At 44.4% G+C, this 26,151-nt stretch overlaps 1 protein-coding gene across 20 annotated transcripts in view; it reads right to left on the bottom strand.

The window, feature by feature from the left end:
- Positions 1–26,151, bottom strand: part of BCAN (brevican) — a 44,347-nt gene that overhangs the window by 6,600 nt on the left and 11,596 nt on the right. For 2 of the 20 annotated variants that reach the window (XM_083417298.1, XM_083417311.1), the window contains exons 2-8: positions 19,152–19,241; positions 18,452–18,844; positions 16,760–16,934; positions 13,634–13,761; positions 10,995–11,288; positions 7,425–7,748; positions 3,661–4,812 (exon numbers count right to left, since the gene is read on the bottom strand). In XM_083417298.1, coding sequence (XP_083273424.1) covers positions 3,661–4,812; positions 7,425–7,748; positions 10,995–11,288; positions 13,634–13,761; positions 16,760–16,934; positions 18,452–18,844; positions 19,152–19,233 — 2,548 coding nt within the window. In that variant the 5' untranslated portion in view covers positions 19,234–19,241. The other 18 variants (XM_083417313.1, XM_083417294.1, XM_083417305.1 and 15 more) reach the window with 18 other exon arrangements.

Here is a 26,151-nt window from a genome sequence, read left to right as displayed (position 1 = left end):
CTACTGGTGTTCTCTCAACCAACACATGAAAGGCTCTATAGTTTACTTGACAGGCTGCATTATCCTTTATTTAAATCACCTTTATATTAATAAAGTAAAGGTAAAGGTAAAGGTACCCCTGCCCGTATGGGCCAGTCTTGACAGACTCTAGGGTTGTGTGCTCATCTCACTCTAGAGGCCGGGAGCCGGATGTGAGGGCGATCTGGCTGCGACATCTGTCACCCCATTGATCGCCAGGGTTGATTCGGCTGATCTAGAGGCCAGGAGCCAGCACTGTCCGCAGACATTTACGGGTCACGTGGCCAGCGTGACGACGCTGCTCCGGCAAACCAGCACCAGAGCAGCACACGGAAACGCCATTTACCTTCCCGCTATAAAGCAGTACCGATTTATCTACTTGCACTTAAGGGTGCTTTCGAATTGCTAGGTGGGCAGGAGCTGGGACCGAACGACGGGAGCTCACCCCGCCGAGGGGATTCGAACGGCCGACCATGCGATCGGCAAGTCCTATGCGCTGAGGTTTTACCCACAGCGCCACCCGCGTCCCATTAATAAAGTAGGTAAAGCCTATTTCAGCACAGAGAAGGTGGGGCAGATGACCATAAGGAGAGTTTGCTGGATCAGGCCATTTACCCATCTAGTTGAACTACATGAGCATCACAGCTCTGTAAATGTCATTTCTTTTGTTTGTCCTGTATCTTCCAATATTCAGCTTCACTGGATATCCTTAAATTCTAGTGTTATGGGAGAGGGAGACAAGTATGTCTCCATCCAGTTTCTCCATGCCGTTTATAATTTCATAAGCTTCTATCACAACACTGTCAACATTCAGATACATTGAAGTCCCTTGGTTCCAGGAGGAAAGATTCTTCAATGTCTTCAACAGGAACCTGCATGTCCAGAGGTGGTCTATCTCAGAATGCCACTTTGCTGGGGGCAAACAACAGGGGCAGAGTGTGGCTCTACTGTTCTGCTGTGGATTTCCTGGAGGTATGAGCTTGGTCACTGCAGAAAGTAAAATGCTAGGCTGGATGGTCCCACAGCCAGACTCTTCTTACACTGAAACAGTTAATATTGGTAGTGTAGAACTTATTTATTATCAATCAATCAATCAATTCAATTTGTATACTGCCTTACATCTGTAGATCTCAGGGTGGTTCACAACTTAATGCCCAGTGACTCCAAACCAGATGGTTTGCCCCTTTGTGGCCCATCAAACTTTGTCTCCTCCTTGCTGTAGCCATATGATACATTTAAAGCAGCATTAAACAGTCATGGCTTTCCCCAAAGAATGCTGGGCAGTGTAGTCTCTTATGGCACCTGCCACTCTGCATGTTTCCGCAAGCAAAATTCACCAAGAAATGACCCCAGACGTTCTGTAATTTTCCTCTTCGGAGTTTGTGACTTGGTATAACTTTTAAAATGTTGGTGTCCATTTTATTTTACTCTATGCTACTCTTCTATTTATTTTATCCCACTATACACATCTGGATAATGTATACCGTCTGCCTCTTATTCTTCTGCTTTAATACTTCTCATTAACCCTTGCAATAAAGATTTGATTAATAAAAATTGACAATTTTACTTTTTAGCATGTGTGTGTGTGTGTGTAGCAAGAAGCTAAGACAGGAATAAATGTGTGTGACTGTGTATGCATTCAGTTTATTCCTGCAATTTATATATATATGTTACAGTTTTAGAAACATTTTTTATTAAGTTTAATACAAAAAATAAGTAAATTAGATAAATAGATAAGGTGGGAAGAAGACTGGGGGACAGTGCAAAAGATCTGGTGCTAGGGCCTCCTGATGGCAATTCTGATGATGATTAAACTCTCTGCACCAGCTGTTTCAAGGAGGACTTTCTAAGTTTTCACCATGTTCCGAGAGCTGAGCATACAAGCCCTCTATAAAGCAGAGCACATGACCACATATTTTCTCTTCATCTCCTGAGCTGGAGGCTAGAGAAACACAGACTTGGGCTCTCCCAGACCATTGCTATTTTGTAAGTGGGATTCAGTCACATACCAGCAAATTCAGGTGGCACAATTAAAGTGCATTTGTTACTCTAATATATAAATATTTATACTGGACTTTTTGCAGTAAGGAAAGTGACAAAGAAATGCAATGAAATGTGTAAGATAACAATTGCTTGGCGTGGCATCATATAACCTCCCTGCCAGCAAATCAGAATGAATGTGCAGTAAATGGATCATCTGAAAGTAATCTTGGAGATTTATTGGCTATTATCATAGAAAAGAAAGCAAAATTCTTTGTTCCACCATTCCCATTATTCAGACACTGAATTTCCCCACAATATCCTTCTGTGAGGGCTCATAGTTTGCTGTCCCTTCCCTTAGAAAGCCCAGATTATGCCCAGCACTATCTTTAAAAAATCCTTCTATGCCAACTATAGACACACAAGCACACACCCACACACCCACACCGCCAGTATTGGACTTAGATAGGCCAACATGCTTCCAAATTTTTGCTTAGTCACAAAGCATGCTAAGATGGCCTTGGGCAAGTTGCCATTACTTTAACCTAAACAACCTCCTAAGACTGTTGTGAAGATAAAAGAAGGCCACAGGCATGTCACATGCACCAAGTAGGCAGGGTGCAAGACCAATCCTTCCACGAGGGAGAGTGAGGCAAGTGCCTCAGGCAGCAAATTCTGAGGGGTGAACAGTGGCTAAAAATGTGTGCCATGTGGTCTGCCCTGCAGCCCCTAAGCTAGTTTGCTGCCTTAAGGATGTGGTGGAGAACTCTGCTCCATCACCAGCGCTGAAGTAAGATTCAACTATTAGTTTACTCAGATTTTATGCACAGGATGGGGAATGCACCATCTTGTCCTTTGCTTCAAGCAGCAAAATGGCTTGGGCCACTCCTGGCAGGGTGAGATGGATGCCTCTTATCTCTAGCTTGCTTCCATAGACCACAATGCCCAGAATTCTTTGAGAGAAAGAATGTGCTTTGAAGGTATAGTGTGTATGCAGACAATATTGAGGTAGATTGACCAATGACCTGAATCAATATGAGACAGCTTCCTATATTCTCTCTCTCTCTCTCTCTCTCTCTCTCTCTCACACACACACACACACACATCTAATATTTGTAATCATCACTCATGAGAATATGGCTCTAAGATCAGTGTTGAACAAGGGTTTAAGTAACATTAGGGATATTAATTCATTAGTGTGGAGGGAAACAAATAAGCAGAGGAGCAATGTGAGGGGAAAAAACACAAGACACACACAATAGGGTACATACATCCAGCCAGATGGCCTTCTTCTAGAAATTTTTTAATTTTTCTCTCTCTTTTTTATTAGTCTCCTTGTTATGACCAGTGCTGTCCTCATTCCCGGCTTGTTTTTCATGGAAATAGTCATTAAAACACTTCATAGAAGTAGGAGAGATTTAAAGAGCATGCACTCTCTAAGACTATTTTGTTTGTTTGTTTGACAAAACATGTGCTTCTCTGGGTCTTTATACCTTTCCCAATCCAGGTGATGTGGGGGGGGGGAGGAGAAATGGGGGGTGGGAAGAGACATATACAAAGAGAAAAGCGTGGCTTTGGGGGGAACATCATTAGGGTTTTAGTGGGAAAGGTCAGCCAAAATAGTGGCCAAGAGCACCAAGGCAGTGCAGGCAAAAGGGTTACCTGAAATGTTCCCACCTGATCCAAGGCTGGCACTTTCTGTGGGCAGGACAGGCAGAGGGTGGGCAGTGGTCAAGGAGGGCTCTGTGAACAGAGGGCTCATGAATGGTGAGCCTGATATGTCTCCAGAGATGACCTCGGCAAGTGAGGGGGCATCTTCTTTCTCCCCATCGTGCTCTTCTCCATCTCCAGTTGGCACTGGGCCAGCCATAGTGGTTTCCCTTTCTTCATCCGATTCTTCTGCTGACAGTTCTGGCGTGGTGCTCTCAGTGGCCTCCTCAGTCTCATGCTCCTCCCCAGGAAGCTGGGTGCTAACTGCATGTCCTGAGTCAACCACGGCCTCTTTGGGACTGGAAGTTGCAAACCCCGTGGTAACGGCAGGTGAAATCCAGGCAGACCCAGAATGCTCCTCGCTCTCTTCAGACAGGCTGGCAGCTGTGGTGCTTGAGGATTCTGGGACCACCCTCTTCCACACTGCTGTCCTCTCCACAGTCGCAGCTGTTCCTGGAGGCACAGCCCCTGAAAACTCTGCATCGACTGAGTCACTAGGATGACCAGGGACGTGGGTGCTTGTGAGCCCAGGAACAAGCCCACTTTGCGGGGCTACATGCATGTGGGTCTGCTCAGCAGCTGCAGAGGAGTTTTCAGGCAGCCCCGAGTGCTCAAGCTGATGAGGAACAATGCCAGCTTTTTCAGGATCACTGTAGCTGATATTTTGAGCCACCTGCTCTAGAGGGACAACCTTCCTTTCAGCTGCAATCTCTGAGGCGGAGGGTGATGATGATGGGTCTTTATGCAGCTCTTCAGAGTCACTTGCTGCTTGGCTTCCTCCGCCAGTGGAGAGGCTGTCAGAAGAGTCCTCTTCAGTGGTGCCTTCTCCTGCATGCTCTTGAGAGGGTGCTAGGGCAGAACCTGCAGGGCCATGAAAGCCATGGGGTCCATCCTCATCCTCTGATGTGTTGAGGTCTGGGGAGGTTTGGGACCATGCCTGAGTGGTGCTTTCCACCTCATCTTCTGCTGTGGACTCAAACTCCTCTGGAGCTGCTTCTGAAGGCCCGGGCAGGTTTTGTTCTTCATCAGATTCCTCTTCTCCCAGATGGCCTAGATCAAACATCTCATCTTCCTCAGTGCTCTGGGCTTCTTCTGTCTCTTCCTCTGCAAAATTGAAAGGAAGGAAATTAGATCTTCCCAAAGGTGGGAATTGTCCTTAGACACTGCACTTAGAAAGACAATTGGTTTGTAGATTTGGATCAAGATCTGAAAAACAAGAAACTGACCTTGCATCTTTTGACAGTGGCCTGGAACACAACTGCCAAGTTTTGGAAGACTTTTGATCTTAATTATCCAGACTATTGATATTCCAAGACTTGGCAAATTGCTCTTCTTGAAAAAGCTAAGTGTTCAAGTGCTCAAGATTCCTTCCTTGCCATTTGGTCTAATTTTATTTCATACACAAGCACAGTGTCAGGTCCAAACGTCTTTGCAAAGGTTGGGATTTAGTACAGTTAAAGGTCTCTTTTGAATCTTTTTTGAAATGAAACATTTTAATTGTTTTGCTTTAGACCATGGAACCGATGGTAATCGTGGACCACACATCCTTTCTCTTTTGGTATGTTTCATTATAGACTCAGTAATTCACATGCTTAGCTATATCCTTTATTTTATTATTGGAAATTGCTGACAGCTTAACATGTTTAAGATAATTTTTCTTTCTGTCTGTTGTTATTAAAATTCAATAAAGAGAGAAAGAAAAGAAAGACAAGTAAACCCAGGAGGCACTTGCAGATCTATTCTAGGGTTAGGCAACCCTTGACTCTCCAGTTGTGGTTGGATTCTAACTTCCAGCAGCAAGCAGAGCCAGCAGATTACAAATTATGGGGGTTGTAGTCAACAATATCTGGATGATTAGTTAGTCACCCCTGGCCTAATCAACGGTGAGATTCAGCAAGTGTCTCCCATTTCATGGTTAATGATGTGTCCACATTTGCATGTGTGGGAGAGTTTACCTCCTCTGTTTGTGTGGGCTTTTTAAAAATAAAAATAAAAATGGAGCACTCAAATAAGATTGGGGGGGCAGACAGGAGAGACACCATTACCAATTGCAAAATTTGGATTCTGAATTGAATGGATGAGCACAACATAAATGTCTTGGATTTGCCAGAAATGCCAAATGCAAAATACTGCACCGCATTAGCTACCCAGTGCTGTCAGGTAGTTAACTGCCAATTCATGCCAAATATTGGCAAAAAAAGTACCAAATACTGGTTGTCAGGTACTGGTGTACAATACACATTTACTCACTGACTATGGAATGAACCGTAAAATTCATTTTCCTGGAATCTCTATTTAAAAGGAACTTTAATAGGAAGGTGCAAAAGAGGGGTCTCTGTATCTGATACAGTACTTATTTTTATTTATTAATTATTTGTTTTAATAATTTGTATGCTGCTTAATTACAGTCGTCTCAATAGAGTAAGACTAAAAATGAGTTCAAACTATAAAGTCAGAGTTCCGCTGAAAAGCTTGATAGAATAATGAAGTCTTCAGTGAGGGCCAGAAGTTCAACAGGGCCTGTCTGACTGCAACAAGAAGGGAGTTCCACAAAACTGGGCTCACAATACTGAATGTGCATCTGAGCTGTGCATCCAAGCCATGGGGCACCACTAAAAGCAACTCCCTTGAAGGCCTCTGCCCTGATTGGCAGCAGACCATAAGGGTTTCAAGCATTTCCAGCCCGACCTGGAAATGCCATGGATTGAAAATGGGACCTTGTGCATACAAAGCAGGTGCTCTAGCAGTGAGCAGCAGCTCTTCAAGGGCTGAGTTTTAGGGGGTGCAAATCTCTCTCTCTCTCTTTTTCTCCCCCTAACTTGTGTTAGCACCCAAGTTTTTGTTTCTGTCCAGATGATGTAGGATGGATTATGCAGCTCAGAATCTTTTGTTGTTTATTTTTGCATAATTTATGCAGTCTGAAGAATTCAGGGGTTTTATGAGCAAAATTGTCCCATTTATTTATAGAACTTTAATTTCATTTGTTTTGTTTCTCACCACAGACAATCCTCAGCTCTCTGGATCAATATCACACTCTTCTCAGTGGTAGCCCCAGTTGTCCAGATGTGAGCATTGTGTTTGTACAGGGTCTATATGCATGAAACCCAATGGGCATAGCCCACAATCTTACAGCCCATTCCTAGTAGGGGATTAAAAGGACTGACCTTTCAATTTAGAATGTAAGAAGAGCCTCCTAGATCAGGCCAATGGCCCATTTAGTCCAGCATCCTGTTCTCACAGTGGCCAATCAGATGCCTGTGGGAAACCCACAAGTGGGATCAGAGCACAAGAGCACTCCCTCTCCCCTCTTGTGGCTTCCAGTAACTGGTATCCAGAAGCATTACTGCCTCCAAACTGTGGAGGCAGAGCATAGCAAACATGGCTAGTAGCCACTATCCCAAATGAATTTGTCTAATCTGATGGCCATCCAAGTTGGTGGCCATCACTGCGTCCGGCGGGAGCAAACTCCATTTGCACAATTTTATAAACTTCTATTAGTATATCACCTATAACTCACCTTTTCTCTAACTAACAAATCAAAACACTGCAACCTCTCCTCATAGGGGAGTCACTCCATTTTAGTTGCCCTTTTCTGAACCTTTTCCCAGAGAAGTTTCCTTCTTACCCAAAGGGTTATCTAGCCGAACCCTCTGCAATGCAGGAATCACAGCTGCTCAACCCTTTATGATCCTCAGACCTTTCTTCTCTTCACCTACCATGCCTGTGTCTCCCTGGGCAACCTCCATCTCTTTCTTTTCCCCCTTCCTCATCTCTCTGTCCTGGACTGAAAGCACAGCTACCTGGGCCTGCCTCAGGCCCTTGTGGGGCTGTCTCTTCAGGGGCACTGCTGGGCTTTTGCTGCTGAGCCTCAAGGTTGTCCTGCAAAAGGGGCACGGAATAAATGGCCCCTCTGGATTCCTTCGCCACCTCACGCTCCGCTTTGGGCAGCCGCAGCTCTTCCATCTTTTCTGTCACAGTCACAATCTCCTTGCTGCCCTCTGCCTCGGGGACTGGAGACTCAGAAAAAGGGCTTGTCTCTTCTGTGGGCAGAAAGAAAGGGGGTGTTACTGCCTCTGGGGGTACTTCAGAAACATCGTTTCAAAGCAGCCTGGGCAGGAATGCTGAGCTCACTCACATAGGGGTAGGCAAGACAGGGCGGGGTTTCGCTGTTTGAGGCAAAGGACCAAGATGGCACTTCCCCCTGGTTCTGTGTACAGAAGACAACCAGACTGGTAGTTGAAGAATAACATTTCCCCTCACACGTGAGTGAGGGCAGCAGGCTAGTTTGCGGGAGCATGGCTCCAGGGCAGGTCATGTGGCACACACAAGGGAATGGCCAGGGGGAGCTCACTGCTGCCCTTGCAGCAACTGCCACCTGAGGCAGTTGCCTCACCCAGCTGGCCCTAAAGTCATGTTTGTTTATTGACACATCTGGCCATGTTGAAAAGGGGGTCTGGGTTATGTCATACCACAGCATGGGTACATAGCAAGAAGTTAGCAGAACCCTTCCCTCTCCATGCGCCAATGACTGGCATAGAGAGGGAAGGTTGAGAGGTTCAGCCCCCACTTCCCTGCAGGCTCCTTCTAATAACAAAAATGAACTTAGGTGGCTTTAAAAGTGGGTGAGAGAAATTCATGGTGGGCAGGTTTATCAATGGCAATAGCTCTGGCAACTATTTCCTACCAGCAGGATCAGAGGCACCAGGCCTCACTAGTTACTGGGGGTCAAGGTAGGAGGACTAGTTCTGCATCCTCCCCAAAAAAGGATGTGTCGCATCAAAAGAAAAGAGGGCATGGATTTGCATAAAATGTGCACATGGTGATTTATTTGTATAGAGTCAAATTTAGAAATAATTGCTGTAATTTAAACAGAAATGCAACACATCTCAGCACAGTGGGGAAGACAAAAGGTGGCTTTTGGGCTGGCTCAGTCCTTTGACTCTGGATGAGCTCCCATAACCATCCCTTTTTGGTGGCTTCTTATTTTTAACTCAGACTTGGGATGGACAGTCCTCTATTTGAAAAAAGGACACATGAGCCACCCTGACAGCAAGAGAGGGCTACTGTGTTTATGAACTTCCCAGAGGCATCTGAATGGCAGGGTAGGTCAAGTGAAAAGGTGTACAGAGCACCTTTAACACTTGTAGAGAAGCAGGGATTTCAGAATGTGTGCTGTGGAAAATTGAATTCTGGATCAGCTAGGGCTACTGGTTGGCTACAGAAGGGCTCTTCTTGAGGAATTCATGTGTTCTTAACACTGAACCCGTTTTAGACATGAATGGGGCAGATCACTCAGCCACAAAGCTCACTGAGTGACCTGGGATCAGTAAATACATCTCAAGGTAACCTACCACACAGGGTTTTTGTGGACATTCAATTTTAGACTCTGGAGGAATTTAACTACTACAGTAGTGATGGGGGGGGGCGCTTTAGATAGTGATCTGTATTACCCTCCTGCCCAGATCACTCCACCCCTGCAAATGGTAGGGGTGTGGGTTGAAAGAAAGTCAAATTTGCCAGACTGCAACTCATTTCATCCTTTTGACTGTGTTATGGGGATTGGTGATGGAAATGGGGATGTATTTGATTTGGAAGATGGAGATTGGCAGAGAAGGGAAGGGAAGTGAGTAATGACAGTGTCCAAAGGGAATTATTCTAGTTTTACTCAGCTATAAATTCCATGGTGTCCATGGGATTTACTCTGTAAGAAGTGGGTTTAGGATGACGGCATCAGTTACTCATTATGCTGTTGCAGTCTGTTTATGAGCGTGGGTTTGCGGCAGGAACAGAGTTGACATTTTCAAAGAAAATTCAGGGACGTATATGTGCAAATGGTTGTGCCAGTGATGGTGCCTCCAACATCATCTCCCCATTCTCCCCTCTCTTTCCTGCACTCAAATATGACTGGGGTGGGCGGCACGCTGCTGCTTGCAGGTGGAAAACCCCCAGGGTGTATGCTCCCATACATGTCTCCATGTCTGAGGGTTTTCCACCTGCCTTCCCTTTTTTGCATTTTGAAACCAAGCCACAAGGGGATCACACACCACATTTTGAACACAGCTGCTTGCACATTTTGAACATGGAACTGCATGTGCTTTGCCCCATTGGCAAAAGGCATAGGCAACCCAGACTGCATTCTGAGGTCTCTTCCAGACAAAGGTTGCAAGCAGGCTTTACGGCACCCACTATTTGTTTGTTTATTGAGCATTCATTCTGATTTGTTTGTGCGAAGGTTAGTGGATGGCATTTCAATTTGGTATCATGTCAAGTAATTGTTCTGATTTGCCGAAATGCATCTGTTGAAAATGCATTTGTTTGAAATTGGTTCAAGTTTGAAATTGGTTCAAATTTCAGATTGGTTGAAATGCTTGTAAACTCCCATGTCAAGCATTCATTCTGATTTGTTTGTGGGGAGGCTAGACAACATTGCCTCAAGCAATTGTTATTCTTCATGCACACACTTTCCAGTGCATTTTCCTGTCACTTTCCTTCCACCTCAAAAAATTAGGACTTTAGGGGGGCAGCGCAGGGAGGACCAGGTTTGTTGTGCAAGAGTGCCAAATCCACAATAAGGAATGTGCTGATAATGCAATGTTGTCAGTATTTGACTGAATCCCACCTGCAACATGGGAGCAGTCTAAAGGGACAGTGCCTTCTGTGAGGGCCCAGACTTCTGCCTAGTGGTACCACTATAACTAAACCTTTCCAACGACCCTGCAGGAATTAAATCACATAAAACATTAGCAAACTAGGGGCTCATCCACACGTACCTCTGCTATGTGCTTTCTAGACACAGGTCCGGGCTTTCCAGGTCTGTGTCCGAGCAGTTTTCCTTTGTCCCAACACTTTCCCTAGGAAAACTCATGTTTTACTGCAGAATTGGAGCAAACAGCAAACTGCAGCAAACCCAATTAGCATTTGCAGTGATTCAGCAGTAAAACGTGGGTTTTCTCGGGGAAAGCACCAAGACAAAAGGAAAAAGATCCCAGAAACAGACCTGGAAAGAGTGGACCTGTGCCTAGAATGCACAGAGGAAAGGTGAGTGTGGATGAACCCTAGAAGTAATTGTTCAAGTGAATAGTGAATAGAGTTGCCACCTTTCCCCCACTGGCTCTGCTCTTGTGCTTTTGACAGGAGCCTCTAACACAGAGAAATTTAGCAGGTGTATCTCTTCCTAGCAAATGATTGGAAAAGTTTCACAGACTTAATTTATCTTGTGTTTTGACCTCCAGGTGAGCAAGGTGGCAATCCTACTCAGAGTTTAGCCATACCAGAAGGATTGTTACCTCTAAAGCAATACACGTCATATTTGCTTTGGGGATCTGGAAATCCAGTCTGGTTGCGAAAGAGGAAGATGGTTTTGACTCCTGAGACGTTTCCTCCACACTTCTCCCGTGGGGTGACGATGGGGTACCGCACACTTCCGTCTGCCAGCCAGCCAGGGTTGCAGTGGTCCAGACCTTCATTCCATGCTGCATACAGCTGGCCTGTCGTGGCAATCTCCACTCCCAGAGACTTACACTCAGCTTTGGCCTCCTCCCAAGTGAATTTCTCTGGAGAGCTCACCACAAACAGCTCTCCTGCAACCAGAGACAAGTTGGGCATCAGTGTTTAAAGAGATAACAACAAAACATGCTTTGGCTGGAATTAAAAGAAGCATATTTACTTGTCTGTTAAAACAGGAGTGGCTAATCTGTGGCTCTCCAGATGTTCTATTTATTTAATCACATTTATAAATTGTGTTTAATATTTGATTAATATTTCAAAATATTTGATTAATATTTCAAAAAGCTCCAAGCAGCCTAAGTTGTTACAAAGTATGTATTATTCAACTTCCATCTCCGATCAGCCGCTGCAGCCAGTGTGACCAATGGTCAGGGATATTGGGGGTTGTAGTCCAGCAACATCTGGATGGCCACAGGTTCTTCACCCCATTTTAAAATGCTTAAGACAAACATCCCAGCCAGGCAAAAGTACTTGAGGAGGGTGCAGAGCAGGACCAGTGAGAGGTGTGGCCAGGGGAGGGTTCAAGGAAGAGTCCCAAGCATAGACATAGATGCCTGGAAGGTTGTATTTGGCCTCTTGCCCTGAGGTTCCCCACTCCTGTACTAGATGGTAAATTAATGTTACATAAGGGCTTTCTGAAGCTTGTTATCTGGGGAGAAGCACTTAGGTACTGCTCCTTGGCCTTCAGTTCAGGTGGCAGGCAAGGCAGTGACATGAAGCACGGCATTCTTGGGGTGGCACCCTCTTTATGGGACTCCCTCCTCAGTGAGATTATGTATGTTTTGGTGACAGATGCAGATGACTGGTGTTGCAGCTTTTAATAATGTACTTAGGTTTATTTTACAAGACATTATATAGTATGCTCTGTTGTTGTTTTAAATTTTTATCATTAAATTCTTACAACATTGTAAAACTTAAAATAAAACATCCCGCCCTGGCCCATAAGATAAAATTTAGGCAATACATCAGAAATGGCATCCAAATAGGATAGTAAGTGCCTATCTCATTCAACCATTTGCAGAGAAGGCAATGTACACTTTATGCTAACCAGAAAGTTTCATATTGTGAACTGAGTCCTCTGTTTTCATTTCCAGCCATGTACATAATAAAGCTGGACCAATCTATTGTGAAAGCATCCTTATGTTTTAAACCTTGTGCCAGTTTTATTTTATTTGCCAATTTTCCCACAGGTGCTATTTGCCATTGTAGCAGTTTCCCAAAGAAGCACCCTCCAGTTTCTTCCAGTACCTCATTATTACAAGCCTGGCTGCTAGTAAAATATATCTTATTTGGATTAGGTTAATGTTACTTCTTGTAAAACGATTGAGCTGAGCCAGCTTTGGACATTTAAAAGTGTTTTGTCCAGTAATTACTTTTATTTCAACAAATGCTTCTTCTCAGAACTGAGCCATTTTCCTATATGCCCACCACACATTCCACAGCCTCTCCAGCAATTCAGTGAATATGAGGAGATAATATGGAATCTTCAACCGGTCCAGACTTGAGACTCATCTCTGACTCCCAAGCTGCGACATTCGTCCCACTTTCATTTTCTCATTTTTGATTTATATTTAATAGTGACAACAACAACAATTGTTACATATACCCCGCCCATCAGGGTGCGTTGCCCCAGCCACTCTGGATGGCTTCCAACAGAATATAAAAAACATAATGAAGCATCAGACATTAACAACTTAATTTTATTTCACCCTAAAATGGCAATTCAGAGAGCAACATACCTACTGTTCCTCAGCATTACAATGAAATGAAAACTAGCCCTGCAATGGGGCAGGAGAAAGGCATGAGCATGTAGCTGGCCAGAAATACGTATCTTATTTTTAAAATGTCTTGTGCCTTTCTCTTGCCCCATCGCAGAACTCATGGAAACTGATAAAACAAGCATTTCATCAGAAGAAAGCCTCCTTGTCAAGAAACACATGTAGTGCTCCTTTGGTCTGGTCAGTCTAAACTGGAATCATGGAAGCAACAGTTTTGCAACAAACTACCTCGTGTGGCAATGCAACTCACCTGTGGGACTCATCACACTGGTTGAAGATCTATGGGCTAAATGCATAGGCATGAGATATCATTTTGCAATATTTTAAGTGGTATCTCATTTGTTGAGATTGAGAGAGACTAAAAAGGGAAATTCTGCTCACAGAAGTCCAGAGCTCTTCACTGATAGTAATCTGCAATGTTGTGGTAGTATGCTGTGTTTTAAGCTCTGATCTGGAGGAAGGGGTGGGGTATAAAAAACCGACATGAATGAGTAAGTGTCTGGTTGATGGGCTATATTTGATGGCATGGATACAAGTTCAGCAGGCAATGCAATAGTTAGCTACTCTATACATCCCACAGCAAAAGGCAACATGAAGACTCTGATTTCAAAGGGCAAGGATATTTTGTCAATCTAACTCACCATACAGTTCTTCAGCATAGCAATAGACATCATACATGTCTTCTGGGTCCACTACCCCATAGTTACGGACACCCGGAAACCCATCCATGTCTCCGTAACAGGCTTCACGAGGGGTCTGTATGGGGTACCTGAAGATAAAGAACAGTGTTCAGTGTCATAGCCCCAGACTAGGATGAATCAGAGCCCTCCACCAATGGAGGATTGGGGAAAGAGACGGAACTACTCACTGGCATGTTCCACATATAGCTGCTGTCACTGGGGCTAGCAAGAACTTCCCTGAACCTCAAGGGGACCCCTCTGTCACCAGACTCTGAGGACTGGTTCAGAGACTCCTCAAGAGTCAGAAGGGTCAGTAGAGATATCCCCACAGCTTGTAATTCCAGGGCTTAGAAGGAGCCAATGGCTAAATAGGAAGGCACCACTCAGGGAGGATGGCTATGGCCCAAACCTGAGGCCTAGGGAATGTCACAGGGAACAGCACTGGTGATGCCATGAAGTATCACACATTTAAGCATTAACTGCAGTTGCTGAGAGCATACCATTTAACTTTGCATTAATAATGGCATATGCTATACTTATACTTATATTTATAGACACCTCTGGGAAATTAAAGTGGTGGCTTTCCGGTATACCCTGCTGCCCTATAAGCAATGTAAAGCACTTGGAGAGAAAAAAAGGTTTAGCTTTTTAAAAAGGTGGGGAGCATATGAGCCCCTGGGACACTTCCTAAGATTATCCCTGGTCAAAGCTTCCATTAGAACGGACATGCACAATTTCATGAAGGGAACCAGGAACCATAGGAAATCTGGCTTCTCATGGTTCTTTATTTCCCAAGAAAGGCCATTATCATCCAGGGGCACAATGATCTTAAACTTCCCATGGTTCCTCAAAGCAGCATCAAAGGTGTGCCTGAGGCTCTCCCGTGAGCCACCCCCACCCCATTACTACCAGGTAACATTTGGAAAAGAAAAATGATAGGGTGGCGGGTTCTCTAGTTGGACTGCATGCCCCCTTGTGGTCCCAGTGACCCCACTGGGAATGTGAGGTTTTGAACAGGTTCTTCCTAAAAAATTATTTCTTTTCAAAATGAATAGTTTCCACTGACCCCATTTCAAACAGAGCTGCAGGGAGTTTGAATTTCACTTATGCAATGCCTACAGAAAAAGCGAGAGGGATATTCCACAATGTCAGTGCTGGTTTCATAATGTGTGTAGCCCTTAGTCAATACTGAAAGAGCCTGGCTGCTGGATCAGGCCAAAGGCCCAGGTAGTCCAACCTCCTGTTCACAAGCAGTACATCATAAGCACAATGGCCACCTTCTGGCTCTATTCCCCAGCAACTGCTATGCAGAGAGACACGCTGTGCCTCTGATCCTGGAGGCAGCATAAATCTTGGGCTTTTATAGCTCCATAAAAATGTCACCATTCCTAAATTTCAAAGCTAATAAAAACAACCAGTTCTTAAAAGATGGGTTGAGAGTCACATTTTCTCATTAGCACTGCATCAAACACCGAGTTCCAAAAGAGGCCAAGCCCTCCCTATCCTAGAAAGGATTCCACCACCTAAATGCCACCCCAACTGCCTAACCTTTGATGCAGCCTTTGTGATATCCTCCAGATGCTTTAGACTACAGCTCCAACCACTCCCAGGTAGCATGGCCATTCAGCCTGGGGCTGATGGGATTTGCATTCCAAAATGGCTAATGGGAGTTGTAGTCTGAAACATCTGGAGGGAAACCAGGTTGGGAAAGACTGCAGATAAAGTCCCTCTGAAGACAGGCATTTCCCAGTACTCTTTCCCCATTGCACAAATAAATGGTACGGTATGTGTGTGCATTTTTGTGCATCACAAATTATAGTGCATGAGTGTGGAATCTGCCATCTGGAATTGGGAATCCAGCATGCTGGCCTACATTTGAACATATTTCATATAGACAATTTTGTATGGATACCTACTTAGACATGTGTAGTCCTTATATTAATTTATATTTTTAATTTCAAATAGATGTACTGGTGGTTACTGTATCCTTAATGTGAGTTGATGGTTTTATTATTATATTTCTTTATCATATCTTACTTTTTAATTATCATGTCTAACTTTTTAAATAATCATTTTAAGTATTTTTTTTTAATTTGCGGATAAATAGTTGATTAAGAAAAATACTAGAGGAAGACCTTGAAATGATAATTCATTTGTTCACAGCAGCCAGAATGGTAATCTTCCAATAGCTGCTTCTATTGATGTTTAGCTTTCTAAAATCTGGAAGACAGCTACCATGATTAAATTAACAAATTTGATCAGAGGATGAGAAGGTAGGCAGAAAAATAACAAGTTTGCAGGAGAATGAACTCCATTTATTCTCTCTTGGAATTATAATGTGAAGGTCTTAATCTCAGGGTCGTGGGTTCGAGCACCACATTTGGCAGAAAAGAGATTCCTGCTTTTCAGGTGGTTGGACTAGAGGACCCTCATGGTCCCTTCCAACTCTAAAATTCTATAATTTGATTCAGTCAATGCATATCCATTATTGGGGGCATATAACATAATTTGAAAACAATAATTTATCATTCTAAACTTAATTGTATAATGATTATTACCACGGGTGCCTTCATTCTATACCAATTCTACAAGAAAAGAAAAACTTGATATATAAAAGCCTGGCTCTTTGAACTGTAATTATTCTATATATGTACTTGAAAAATAATTTTAATTTTTAATTTTAAATATAAAGAGGAATGTTAAAAGAAAGAAAGAAAGAGGCCAGTTTGACTGATATTCTATCCATTCATTATGTCACTAATTCACACTTTAAAATTTAATAAAGAGAGCCAGTGTGGTGGTTAAGTGTCAGACTTAACCTAGGACCTGGGAGACCAGGGTTTGGATCCCCATTTGGCCATGAAGCTCACTGGGTGACCTTGGGCCAATCACTGCCTCTCATCCTAACCTGCCCTGCAGGGTTCTTATAGGGATTAAATGAGGAAGAGGAGCAGGAGCACTATGTACACCACTTTGAGCTCCTTGGAGGAAAAGGTAGGGTATAAATGCAATAAATAAATTTCTATGGGTCGCAGAACATTTTCCACCCCATGCCACTGACTGACTGATCTTCGAAGTCCCAGCTACCTGACGGTTTGGTCGGCGATCCAGCCTGCATCACACTGCTCGTAACCACTGAGATAGGCAGCATACAACTGCTCCGGTGTGGCAATCTCAGCTTCTATTCTGGTACAGGCCTCCTGGGCCTTGGCAAACGTGTAAGCATAGCGGGCAGAGCCTTCCCGGTAAAGGAACACAACACCTAGAAGATGGGAGAAGACATCATACATTTAGAGCAAACTGAAAGTGCATAGCTTTCCTCCAATAATCCTGGGAATTGTAGTTTGCTAAGGGTGCTGGGAATTGGAGCTCTGTGGAGGGTAAACTACAGTCCTAGGATTCTTTGGATGAAGCCAAGGCTGTCAAAGTATTATAAATGTGCTTATATGCATGGTGTTGAATCAGCTTGTGTGCATCCAAAAGGGGCCTTTAATCAATCCAATCCTGTTGGCTGTTTTGCCAGCAATGAAGATCTAGCTTTATAAATGATTAGATAAGTTCACGAAGAGTGGTCTGTCGGTGGCTGTTAGTGATCGTAAAGGTTTAGTGGAATCTCCATATTCAGGGCAGTGTGTATTTGAGTACATAAGAAGATCAGGCATAGGGTCCATCTGGTCCAGCATTCTGTTCTCACAGTGGCCAACCAGATGCTTGTGGGAGGCAGAGCATAACTATTGTTGCCAGCAGCCATCGATAGCCTGCTCCTCCATGAATTTGTTTAATCTTTTTAAGTCATCCGAATCAGTGGCCATCACTGCATCCTGTGGTAATGATTTCTGTAGTTTAACTATGTGCTGCATGAAGAAGTACTTTCTTTTCTATGTCCTGAATCTTTCAACATTCAGTTTCATTGGATGTTGACGAGTTTTAGTGTTATGGCAGAGGGAGAAAAACCTTTCTCTATCCACTTTCCCTATCCACTTCTCTATCCACTTTTATAAACTTTTATCATGTTGCTTCTTACTCACTACTTCTCTAAACTAAATAAGGCTATCAATGGCTACTAGCCATGATGTCTATTCTCATGGGTGTAGCCAGGATTTTTGTTGGGGGGGGGCAGGACTTTTGTTGGGGGGGGCAGAGCCAACGAGATTGGTCAGATCGTTAAGTATTTCTATTGTTTTACTTGATGGGGTTGGGGAGGCAGCTGCCCCCCTGTTCCCCCTTGGTTGTGCCCATGGCTATTCTCAGCCTTCATGGTTGGAGGCAGTTGCTAGGAATCCCAAGTGGGGGAGAGTGCTGGGTGGGCAGGGGGACTGATGTTTTTCAGTTCTGAATGCAACATGGCTTTATTTTTTGTGTTAGTTCTGAAACTGAATAAAACTTAGGGCTCATCCAGACTTCTGCTTCTCCTGCTGCTTTCCTCTGGGAAAATGTGGTTTTACTGCTGAAATAAGTAAACGCCAATTGTGTTTTCTGCAGACTGACGTTTTCTTCAATTCAGTGCTAAAGTGCAGGTTTTTCCAATGAAAGCAACAGAACCAGTAGAAAAACAACCAGACTCAGGCCTAGAAAACACAAAACAAACCACACATACCTGTGCTTTCTGGCACAGGACAAGCAAAAGTGTGGCTGAGTCCTTATATTCCCCCCCCCCCCCGCAACCTCTGCAATTAGAATGGGTGTTTCCTGCGACCAGGCCTAGTGCTATGGGACTTGAATCTGCAATAAACACAGCAAGCCCTTTCAGCAAGACACTCTGGCAGAGCGCAACGTTACCTTTGACCTTCACCTGCAGCAGGTCATGCCCATCCTCGATCCCATGCTGGACATCGCAGCGGTACACCCCAGAGTCGTTGGAACGCAGTTCGCTCAGGACCAAGGTGGCATCTGTTGGTGAGTCTGGATAAAAGGGCAGGGAGACTCTGTCGCGGTAGGCTTCGCTCACCTTCACCTTCAGGCCCCGAGCGACCAGGATCTCAGCTTCTCTGCCCTCTGTGATGAAGGTCCATTTCACACGGGGTGCCCCTTGGACACCCCGGCGGCCTGCAGTCCCAGAAGTGGGCAGTGGATGCAAGTAGGTAACGTGGCAGGGGATGGTGAGGCTGCCGGAAAGAACAGCTCGGACTGGTGGGTATTTGGCAATGGAGACCCGCAAAGCTTTGAGGTCATCTGGAAGGGAGAAGCAGAGAAAGTGCATGTAACATGAGAAGTTCAGGTTTGGCACAGGGCAGATGTAGGAATAACAGCCCATGGCCTCAGTCCTGGGCTGCATCATTTTATACACCCCTGTAACAAACTACAGTTCCCATGATTCTTTGGGAGAAGCCAGGAGTGTTTAAAGTGGTGTGATACTGCTTTAAATGTTCGGTCAGAGGGGCCTTAGAAAGTCTTGTCGATCTACTGGAAATCTCCCAGAGTTTTACCAGTAGATCCAGTTCTGCCTGCTGCTGTAGACTAGCCCCAAGTTCCCAGTTACCTGTGCTTTCCCTGGAGAAGCTGAATGCATTCGTGAAAACAGCCTGGGCAAAGGTAGAGAATACCAGCAGGATATACGCCATTATGGTTTCTGTCAGGGAGAGGGGGAAATATAAAAAGTATTAGAAAGGTAGGCAGAAGAAAATCCAAGACAAATGCCAGCTCCAGCATTCTTACAAGTACCTGAAAGAAACAAAAATTAAGAAATGTCTTTGTTGGGCTGTTTTTCCATAGAAAAATAAATATTCAATCCCAAAGAAGTGAACTGGAGGATAAACTTTTTTAGTTTAACACAAAGAGGCCATTTGTCCTAACATAATACAGTATTTATTATTTTATTTATTCATTGTATTTATATCCTACTTTTTTTGTCAAAGTAGCTCAAGCATACATTATCACCCCCTCCCCTCATTTAATGCCCTGTGAGACAGGTTAGGCTATCACGCAGTGAGCTTCATGGAGAAGTGAGGATTTGAACCCTGGTCTCCCAGGTCCTAGCCCAACACTCTGTTATATCTGATCACAGTCCTGGAGTTCCCTAGGTGGAGGGATTGACTGTTAAACCTCTTTATTGTGAGGGGAATACTGTGGCTCCTAACAAACTGCAGCTCCTGTAATAGCACATAGGAAGCTGCCTTACACTGATAAAAGGCCCATGGTTCCATCTTGCTCAGTATTGTCATGTTCTCCAGGGCTTCAGGCATGGACCCTGTTCCAGCTCCACCTGAAGTTGCCAGGGATTGAACCTGGGACTTTCTGCATGCAAGACAGGTGCTCTATCAATAAGCTACAGCCATAACCAGAATTATTTGTGGGGAGCCATGACTGTTTAAAGTGGCAAGATAGAGCTTTAAATGTATGGTGCAAATGTGGCCTTAAAATACCCATTCCCCAGCGATATGAGTCTAAATGTAGTCCAAAACTTTGGGAGGGCACCAGGTTGGCAAAAGCTGCTCTTTGGCATCACATGGTGCCCAATAAGTGGAACCAACATCCTTGGAGCTGTAGCCAAGCTTTCCCTTGGCACAGAACAGTGGCTGCCAATAGGTAATTGAAGTTGCACTTGCGAATCAACTGCTATCAGGGAAAATGTCAGCCAGCAAAAGACATTTGGCTGGCACATTCTCCACCCCCACCATTGTCTAGGCCAGATTCTTCTGAAGGGCAGACTCTTCTTTACAAGTACCATGACCTTTCGTCAGTACTGTCTGAAGTGTTTCTGCATGACGGGCCTTGTTTCACTCGCTTCATTGAACAGTATCTCCTATAATTTATTTCTAAGCGGCCTTGGCACAGCTCGTAGCATCACCCGCTTTGGCATTTTTGCAAAGACTGTTTCATCCCAAAGTCACAGAAGACAGACGGTCTGAGGCAGGCCAATTTGGGGTGAGGCTTCCGATTTAGGTTCTGGATGTTTCTAGCTCAGCCCAGGGCCCAATTTCACTTAAATCAGCCAACTTGGTGCCCTCCAAATGTTGCTGGACTACAACTCCCATCTTCCTCAGCCAGCTTAGCAAATGGTCAGGAATGATGGGAATTTGAGTTCAACAAAATATGGCCTAGACAACTAGTCTATGTATTATTTATTTTTAATACAAGTACTTATATAAATTGCAGCTGGAAAGTAGCATCGTAGAGGAGGCCTCCATTTCTTTGTGTGAAAGGTAACAGGAAAGGCCCCTTCTCACAAAGGCAAATTGCTGCAACAAACTCATAGATCATTAAGAAGAAAGTATGTTTTTTTTCTTGATAACATTTTTTTCTCATACACAAATTGATTCCATATCTAAATCAATTGATTAAGTGGTCAAAAGTTCATATGATTAATTCACCGAGGCTGCAACCCAACCTCATTTTCCCAAGCCACTGAATCCAATTGAATCCACTGAATTCAATGGATCCACTGAATTCAATGGAACTTACTTTGAGTAAACATAGGGCATATTCACACCATACATTTAAATCACGATGAAGTAGTCGTGGCTTCATTCAAAGGATTCTGGGAGCTGTAGCTTTTTAAGGGAACTGAGAGTTGTTAGGAGACCCCAATTTCCCTCCCAGAGCTACAATTCCCCATGTGCATTAACAAATCAATCACCCTTCACAGGAAACTCTGGAAATTGTAGTTCTGTGAGAGGAATAGGGTCTCTTAACAACTCTCAGCACCCTTAACAGACGGCAGCTCCCAGAATCCTTTGAATGAAGTCATGACTGCTTCGTGGTGATTTAAATGTATGGTGTGAATTTGGCCTAAGAGTCAACTGCTACCCCAATTAGCTTCTGCACATGCAATGGCCACCATATTGTTGTGCGCAGCAAAATGGCCCCACATTGGGGGCTCTGAGGAGAAAGTTAAAACGCTACAACTTCAGGTCAACACCCTGAGAACTAAACATCCTCTGCAGAGCTCAGCAAATCGAATTTCAGCTGGAAATTCTGAGGAAGCCCTTAAATTAAGAGAATGGCCAACTTTTATGCTCTGTGGTTCCTGAGAGCTTTTTAATCATACGTCTCTTTAGCAAAGCTTCACTGGCTCCGTTTGGGCTGCCACCACCGCCACCCAGGCCCACAGTGTGAGAGAAAAACGAGGTCTCCTTCCCTCCGATTAGTCACAGGGACGAGGCCTTTTAAGATTCCATTCAGGCCCCATGTCCTTCCCTCATTCCCTGTTTGAATGTCGGAGACTGGCCAAAGATTCTTTTCTTCCCTTCTGCCTTGTTAAAGAGTTATTATTTGGAAGGAGAAAAAGAAAAAAGGCTATGGCAAGGGTGGTCTTTTTGTGCCAGAGGCATTCAGAAAAGAATGCCCTCACCAGTCTCTTTTTTCCTCCAGAGAATAAATCTTAGCAGGTTCTCAGAAAGTTAATGTTGTACTCCCCGCCATGTTTGACTTTGTGGCGCTGTGTTTTCCTGTGCTATTTCTCTTTCTCTCACTGAATCCCATGGTGGAACTGAAGTACAAATAGGGAAGGTTATCTGACAACAGCACAGGCAGAATCATCCCACAGGAACCAGAGTGTATGAGGCAAGAGCTGTATCTAGGGCTGGCCCGAAACATTTTGCCGCCTGAGGTGAATGACAATATGGCACCTTCCCTCCCATTCCATGTACAACAGCCTGCCAGGCTGGCAGTTGAATCTTAATTGGATGCTAGCTCCTGGGCAGCATCCTCCATGGCACCTGAGGGGAGCAGGCTAGCTTAAGGGGCATTGGGTAGGCCATGGGGCACATACACAGCTTCCTCCACTTCCTGCGGCCTCAGCATTTGCCGCCTGAGGCAGCAGCCTCATTCTGCCTCACGACAGCCATGTATCTTGTGCATTCTGTGAGTGATTCCATTTAGGCAGGAGCTTATTATGGAGTTGGTGCTGCTCATGTACATATGTTTTTTGCAACACCTGTACAACTCTAGCATCATCAAAATGCAGGGTCGTGTTCTGCTCTTTCTTTCCTTGTACATTTGCTGCAAAAAAATAATAATAGAGAAAAATAGCCTGGGATTGGAGGGTTGTCATATGTGTGGCAATTTGGAAGTCTCTACTGATACACCCCTACTTCTGTTCGCTCCCCACCTGAGCTGAGCATAACATACATCATTTTGGTTTTTTCCAAAATTTTTATTAAAAACTAAATGGAAATATATGACTAGGCCTCAAATATCTATCAGACGACCTCCTTCTAGTGTCATGATGAGAGAGGGAGAAAAACTTTTCAACATCTGCTTTCTAAATGTCATGCATTATTGTATAAGCTTCTGTCATGTCATCTCTAACTCACCTTTTCTCTAAACTAAGAAGATTCATATATCAAAATCAAATGAGAATTCCTAGTGCTTTGAGGAGGAGGAGAAAAAGAGACCGGTTAATTTCAGAATCTCCAGGAGAAAACTCCAGAAACTGAAGAGAAAATCAGATGATGACATTTTGGGAAGCAGCCCTTTTAAAAACTTGGACGAAATTTGGCCTGACTGAAGATTTCTCTCCCACATTAGCTGTAATTAAGTTGCCCACAGGCTGAGTTTGCAAAATTAAAGCCAGCCCACTCAATTGCAAGCTACTTAATTTTCATTCTGATCCATTCTCTAGATTCTCAGCAGATCTAGGAACAAATTTCTCAGGTGTGGAGAGATTTAAAGCAGCTTCAGTGAAAGAGGTAAATTCTCATTTTGTGGGGTGGGATGGGATCTTCAAATAGTGGACCATGTGAGCCTGAGGAACTTGAGCTTCCCTGCTCCGGTTTTCAATAACTTCATTTAAGTAGCTTTTATTCAGTCAGAGCCACAAGAAAGCACTGTTACCACGCATATTAGTACCGTGTAGCTCTATGGTTATCCTAAGCCAGGGGTTGAGAATCTTTTTCAGCCTGAGAGCCACATTCCCTTCTGGACAGCCTTCTGGGGGCCACATGCCAGTAATAGGTGGGGCCAGAGGCAAACATGTTACCTTTCTACAGGAGGCTAATTTCTTCACATGCTCACACTTGTTCTTCATCTAGGGAAGCAAGATGCATTTTCAGCGTTGAAGGACACATCCCAGCCAGGCCAAAACACTCAAGGAGGGTGTGAAGCAGGGGAAGTGAAGTTTGTGGGCTGGAGACTGTTCTGAGGGCCGGAAAGAGAGGCTCAGGGGGCCGCATTCTTTCCCTAGGCCTGAGGTTCCCCACCCCTTTCCTAAGCTCCCATGTCCAAGATTCCAGTTTATTTATCATCTGCACTAATTTAATGGCATGTGTGTGCCAAGCTCCTCCAAGGACTTCTGGCTGACATACAAAAGGACAGTCCTGTTTTATCTCTACAGCATCCTTGTGAGGTAGGAGAGACTTGTGAGACAGGGACTGGTCTGAAGATATCTGCATTCCTGTTCTCTCGCCAAAGTCACCATTGCCACCTCTGCTGCTGCCTGCCTTGTGCTGGAATTCCCACTTAGTTGCCACCATTTTATGATCCACACTCTCCCCCCCACCTCGAAATGACCCCATGGAGGTATCCCCAGCTTCCCCTTCCCCACATACCTTAAGGACCACATTTTTGCCTCCTTGGGAAAGTGTGCATGTGCGCACAGCTATGCATGTGTATGAAACAGACGTCCTATTTCCTCCCCAATCAGAATCATCGCCCCTTGCCACATTCACACCATCCTTTTAAGGCACTATGATACCATTTTAAACAGTCAAGGCTACCCCAAATAATTTTGGGAGGTGTAGTTGGTTATGGGTCCTGAGAGCTCGTAAGGAGACCCCCTATACCTTTCACAGAGCTAAAATTCTCAGAATTCTCTAGGAAGAGGGACTGACTGTTAAATCATTCTGTACCTATAGTTTCAGTGGCACAGCACAGTCCAGCCAGCTCCATCAGCTGATCAGTTCTGAATTCATACTCATGAAACAGTTATTGGTCTATGGCTTGAGCTTCCTTTTAGCTGACCAGTAGAAGACAGAATCTCTGAGCACAAAATTCTCATTTTTACCCAAGATACGTTTAAATCAAGTATCCCCATTTTCATCCTTTATCCGCACACCCTTTATCTACACAACAGCCCTATAAGGAAGGCCAAGCAGAGAGAAATAGTCCCCATGTGCATTATACATTTCAAGCAGTACCATACCACTTTAAATAGCCCCCAAAGATTCCTGGGAGCTGTAGTTTGTTAAGGGTTCTGTTAGGACACCCCTCTTCCCTTCACAGAGCTACAGTTCGAGAGTTTCCTGGGAAGAGGGATTGATTGTTAAACCGCGTGAGGGGGAAAGGGAGCCTCCTAACAACTCTCATCACCCTAAACAAACCACAGCTCCCAGAATACTTTGAGGCGAGCCGGGACTGTTTAAAGCAGCATCCTGGTGCTTTAAATGTATGATGCAAATGCAGGCTTAGCTTAGCTCACAAAGGTGCCCTGTGGCCATACAGAGAAAGAGAGGAGGCCGTCCGTCCGTGTTAAGGCTCACAGAAGTAGCGTTCTGCAGCTGCAGAATGAGTCAGCAGCCTTGTGTCCAAGCCCTGGCAAATGTCCAAGAAGAAGCATCACCCACACAAGCTATGATGATGGAAAGCCCTCACCTTCCTGAGGGAGCATTCCCTGCCCTGCCACTCATGCAGCAGGGGCCGAATCACAGGTGCACTCAGGCATCTTTCCAACTATTTCAGAGGTGACTGCAGGAGCATGCTTCAAATATTTTCACCTGCACACTTAAAGACCGCTATCTGAGCCCCCACCCCCTGTGTTCGTATATTTTATCTGCAGAAAGAGAACTCACTAGTTGTTGATGCTGTCATGTGTACGATTCCACAAAGTACACAAAGATTCTGCAGAGTTTTATATGCTGATATGGAAATCAGAGATATGGGAAGAGGCAAAAATGACCTGAAGGAGCATAGGCCCATATGTTTAAAGCACTACAATATCACTTTAAGCTTCTCCCAAAGATGTCTGGGAGCTGTAGTTTATTACAGGCACTGAGAGTTGTTAGAAGAGTCCCTATTCCACTCAGAGCACTACAATTCCCAGAGTTCCGTGTGAAGAAGGATTGTTAAACTACTTTGGAAATTGTAGCTCTGGGAGTGGAATAAGGGCCTCCTAACAACTCCCAGCACCTTAGCAAACTACACTTCCCAGAATTCTTTGGGGGAAAACATGACTGTTCAAAGTAGCATCATAGTTATTTAAACATGTGGTGTGGATGTGGCCAAAAATGAACACCGTTCATCCTCAAAGCTTTGCCCAACATCCTCAGATCTTAGCCTCCTCCCACCCCCTGCAAAAAAGCTAATAGAATTCTAGGCTGCATCAAGAGAAGTCTAGTGTTCAGATGAAGGGAAGTAATAGTACCACTCTTTTCTGCCTTGGTCAGACCCATGTGGACTCCTATTTCCAGTTCTGGGCACCACAGTTTAAGAAGAATATTGTCAAGCTGCAAGGTGTGCAGAGGAAGACAAGCAAGATGATCAAGGAAGGGTCTGAAAACCAAGCCTTATGAGGAACAGTTGAGGGACTTGGGGATATATAAATT

The sequence above is a fragment of the Podarcis tiliguerta genome (genome assembly GCF_965153285.1).
Source record: "Podarcis tiliguerta genome assembly, chromosome: 16".
NCBI classification, from domain to species: domain Eukaryota; kingdom Metazoa; phylum Chordata; class Lepidosauria; order Squamata; family Lacertidae; genus Podarcis; species Podarcis tiliguerta.
The sequence above is the reverse complement of the archived record's forward strand: the minus strand, read 5'-3'. Positions and strand labels throughout refer to the sequence as shown.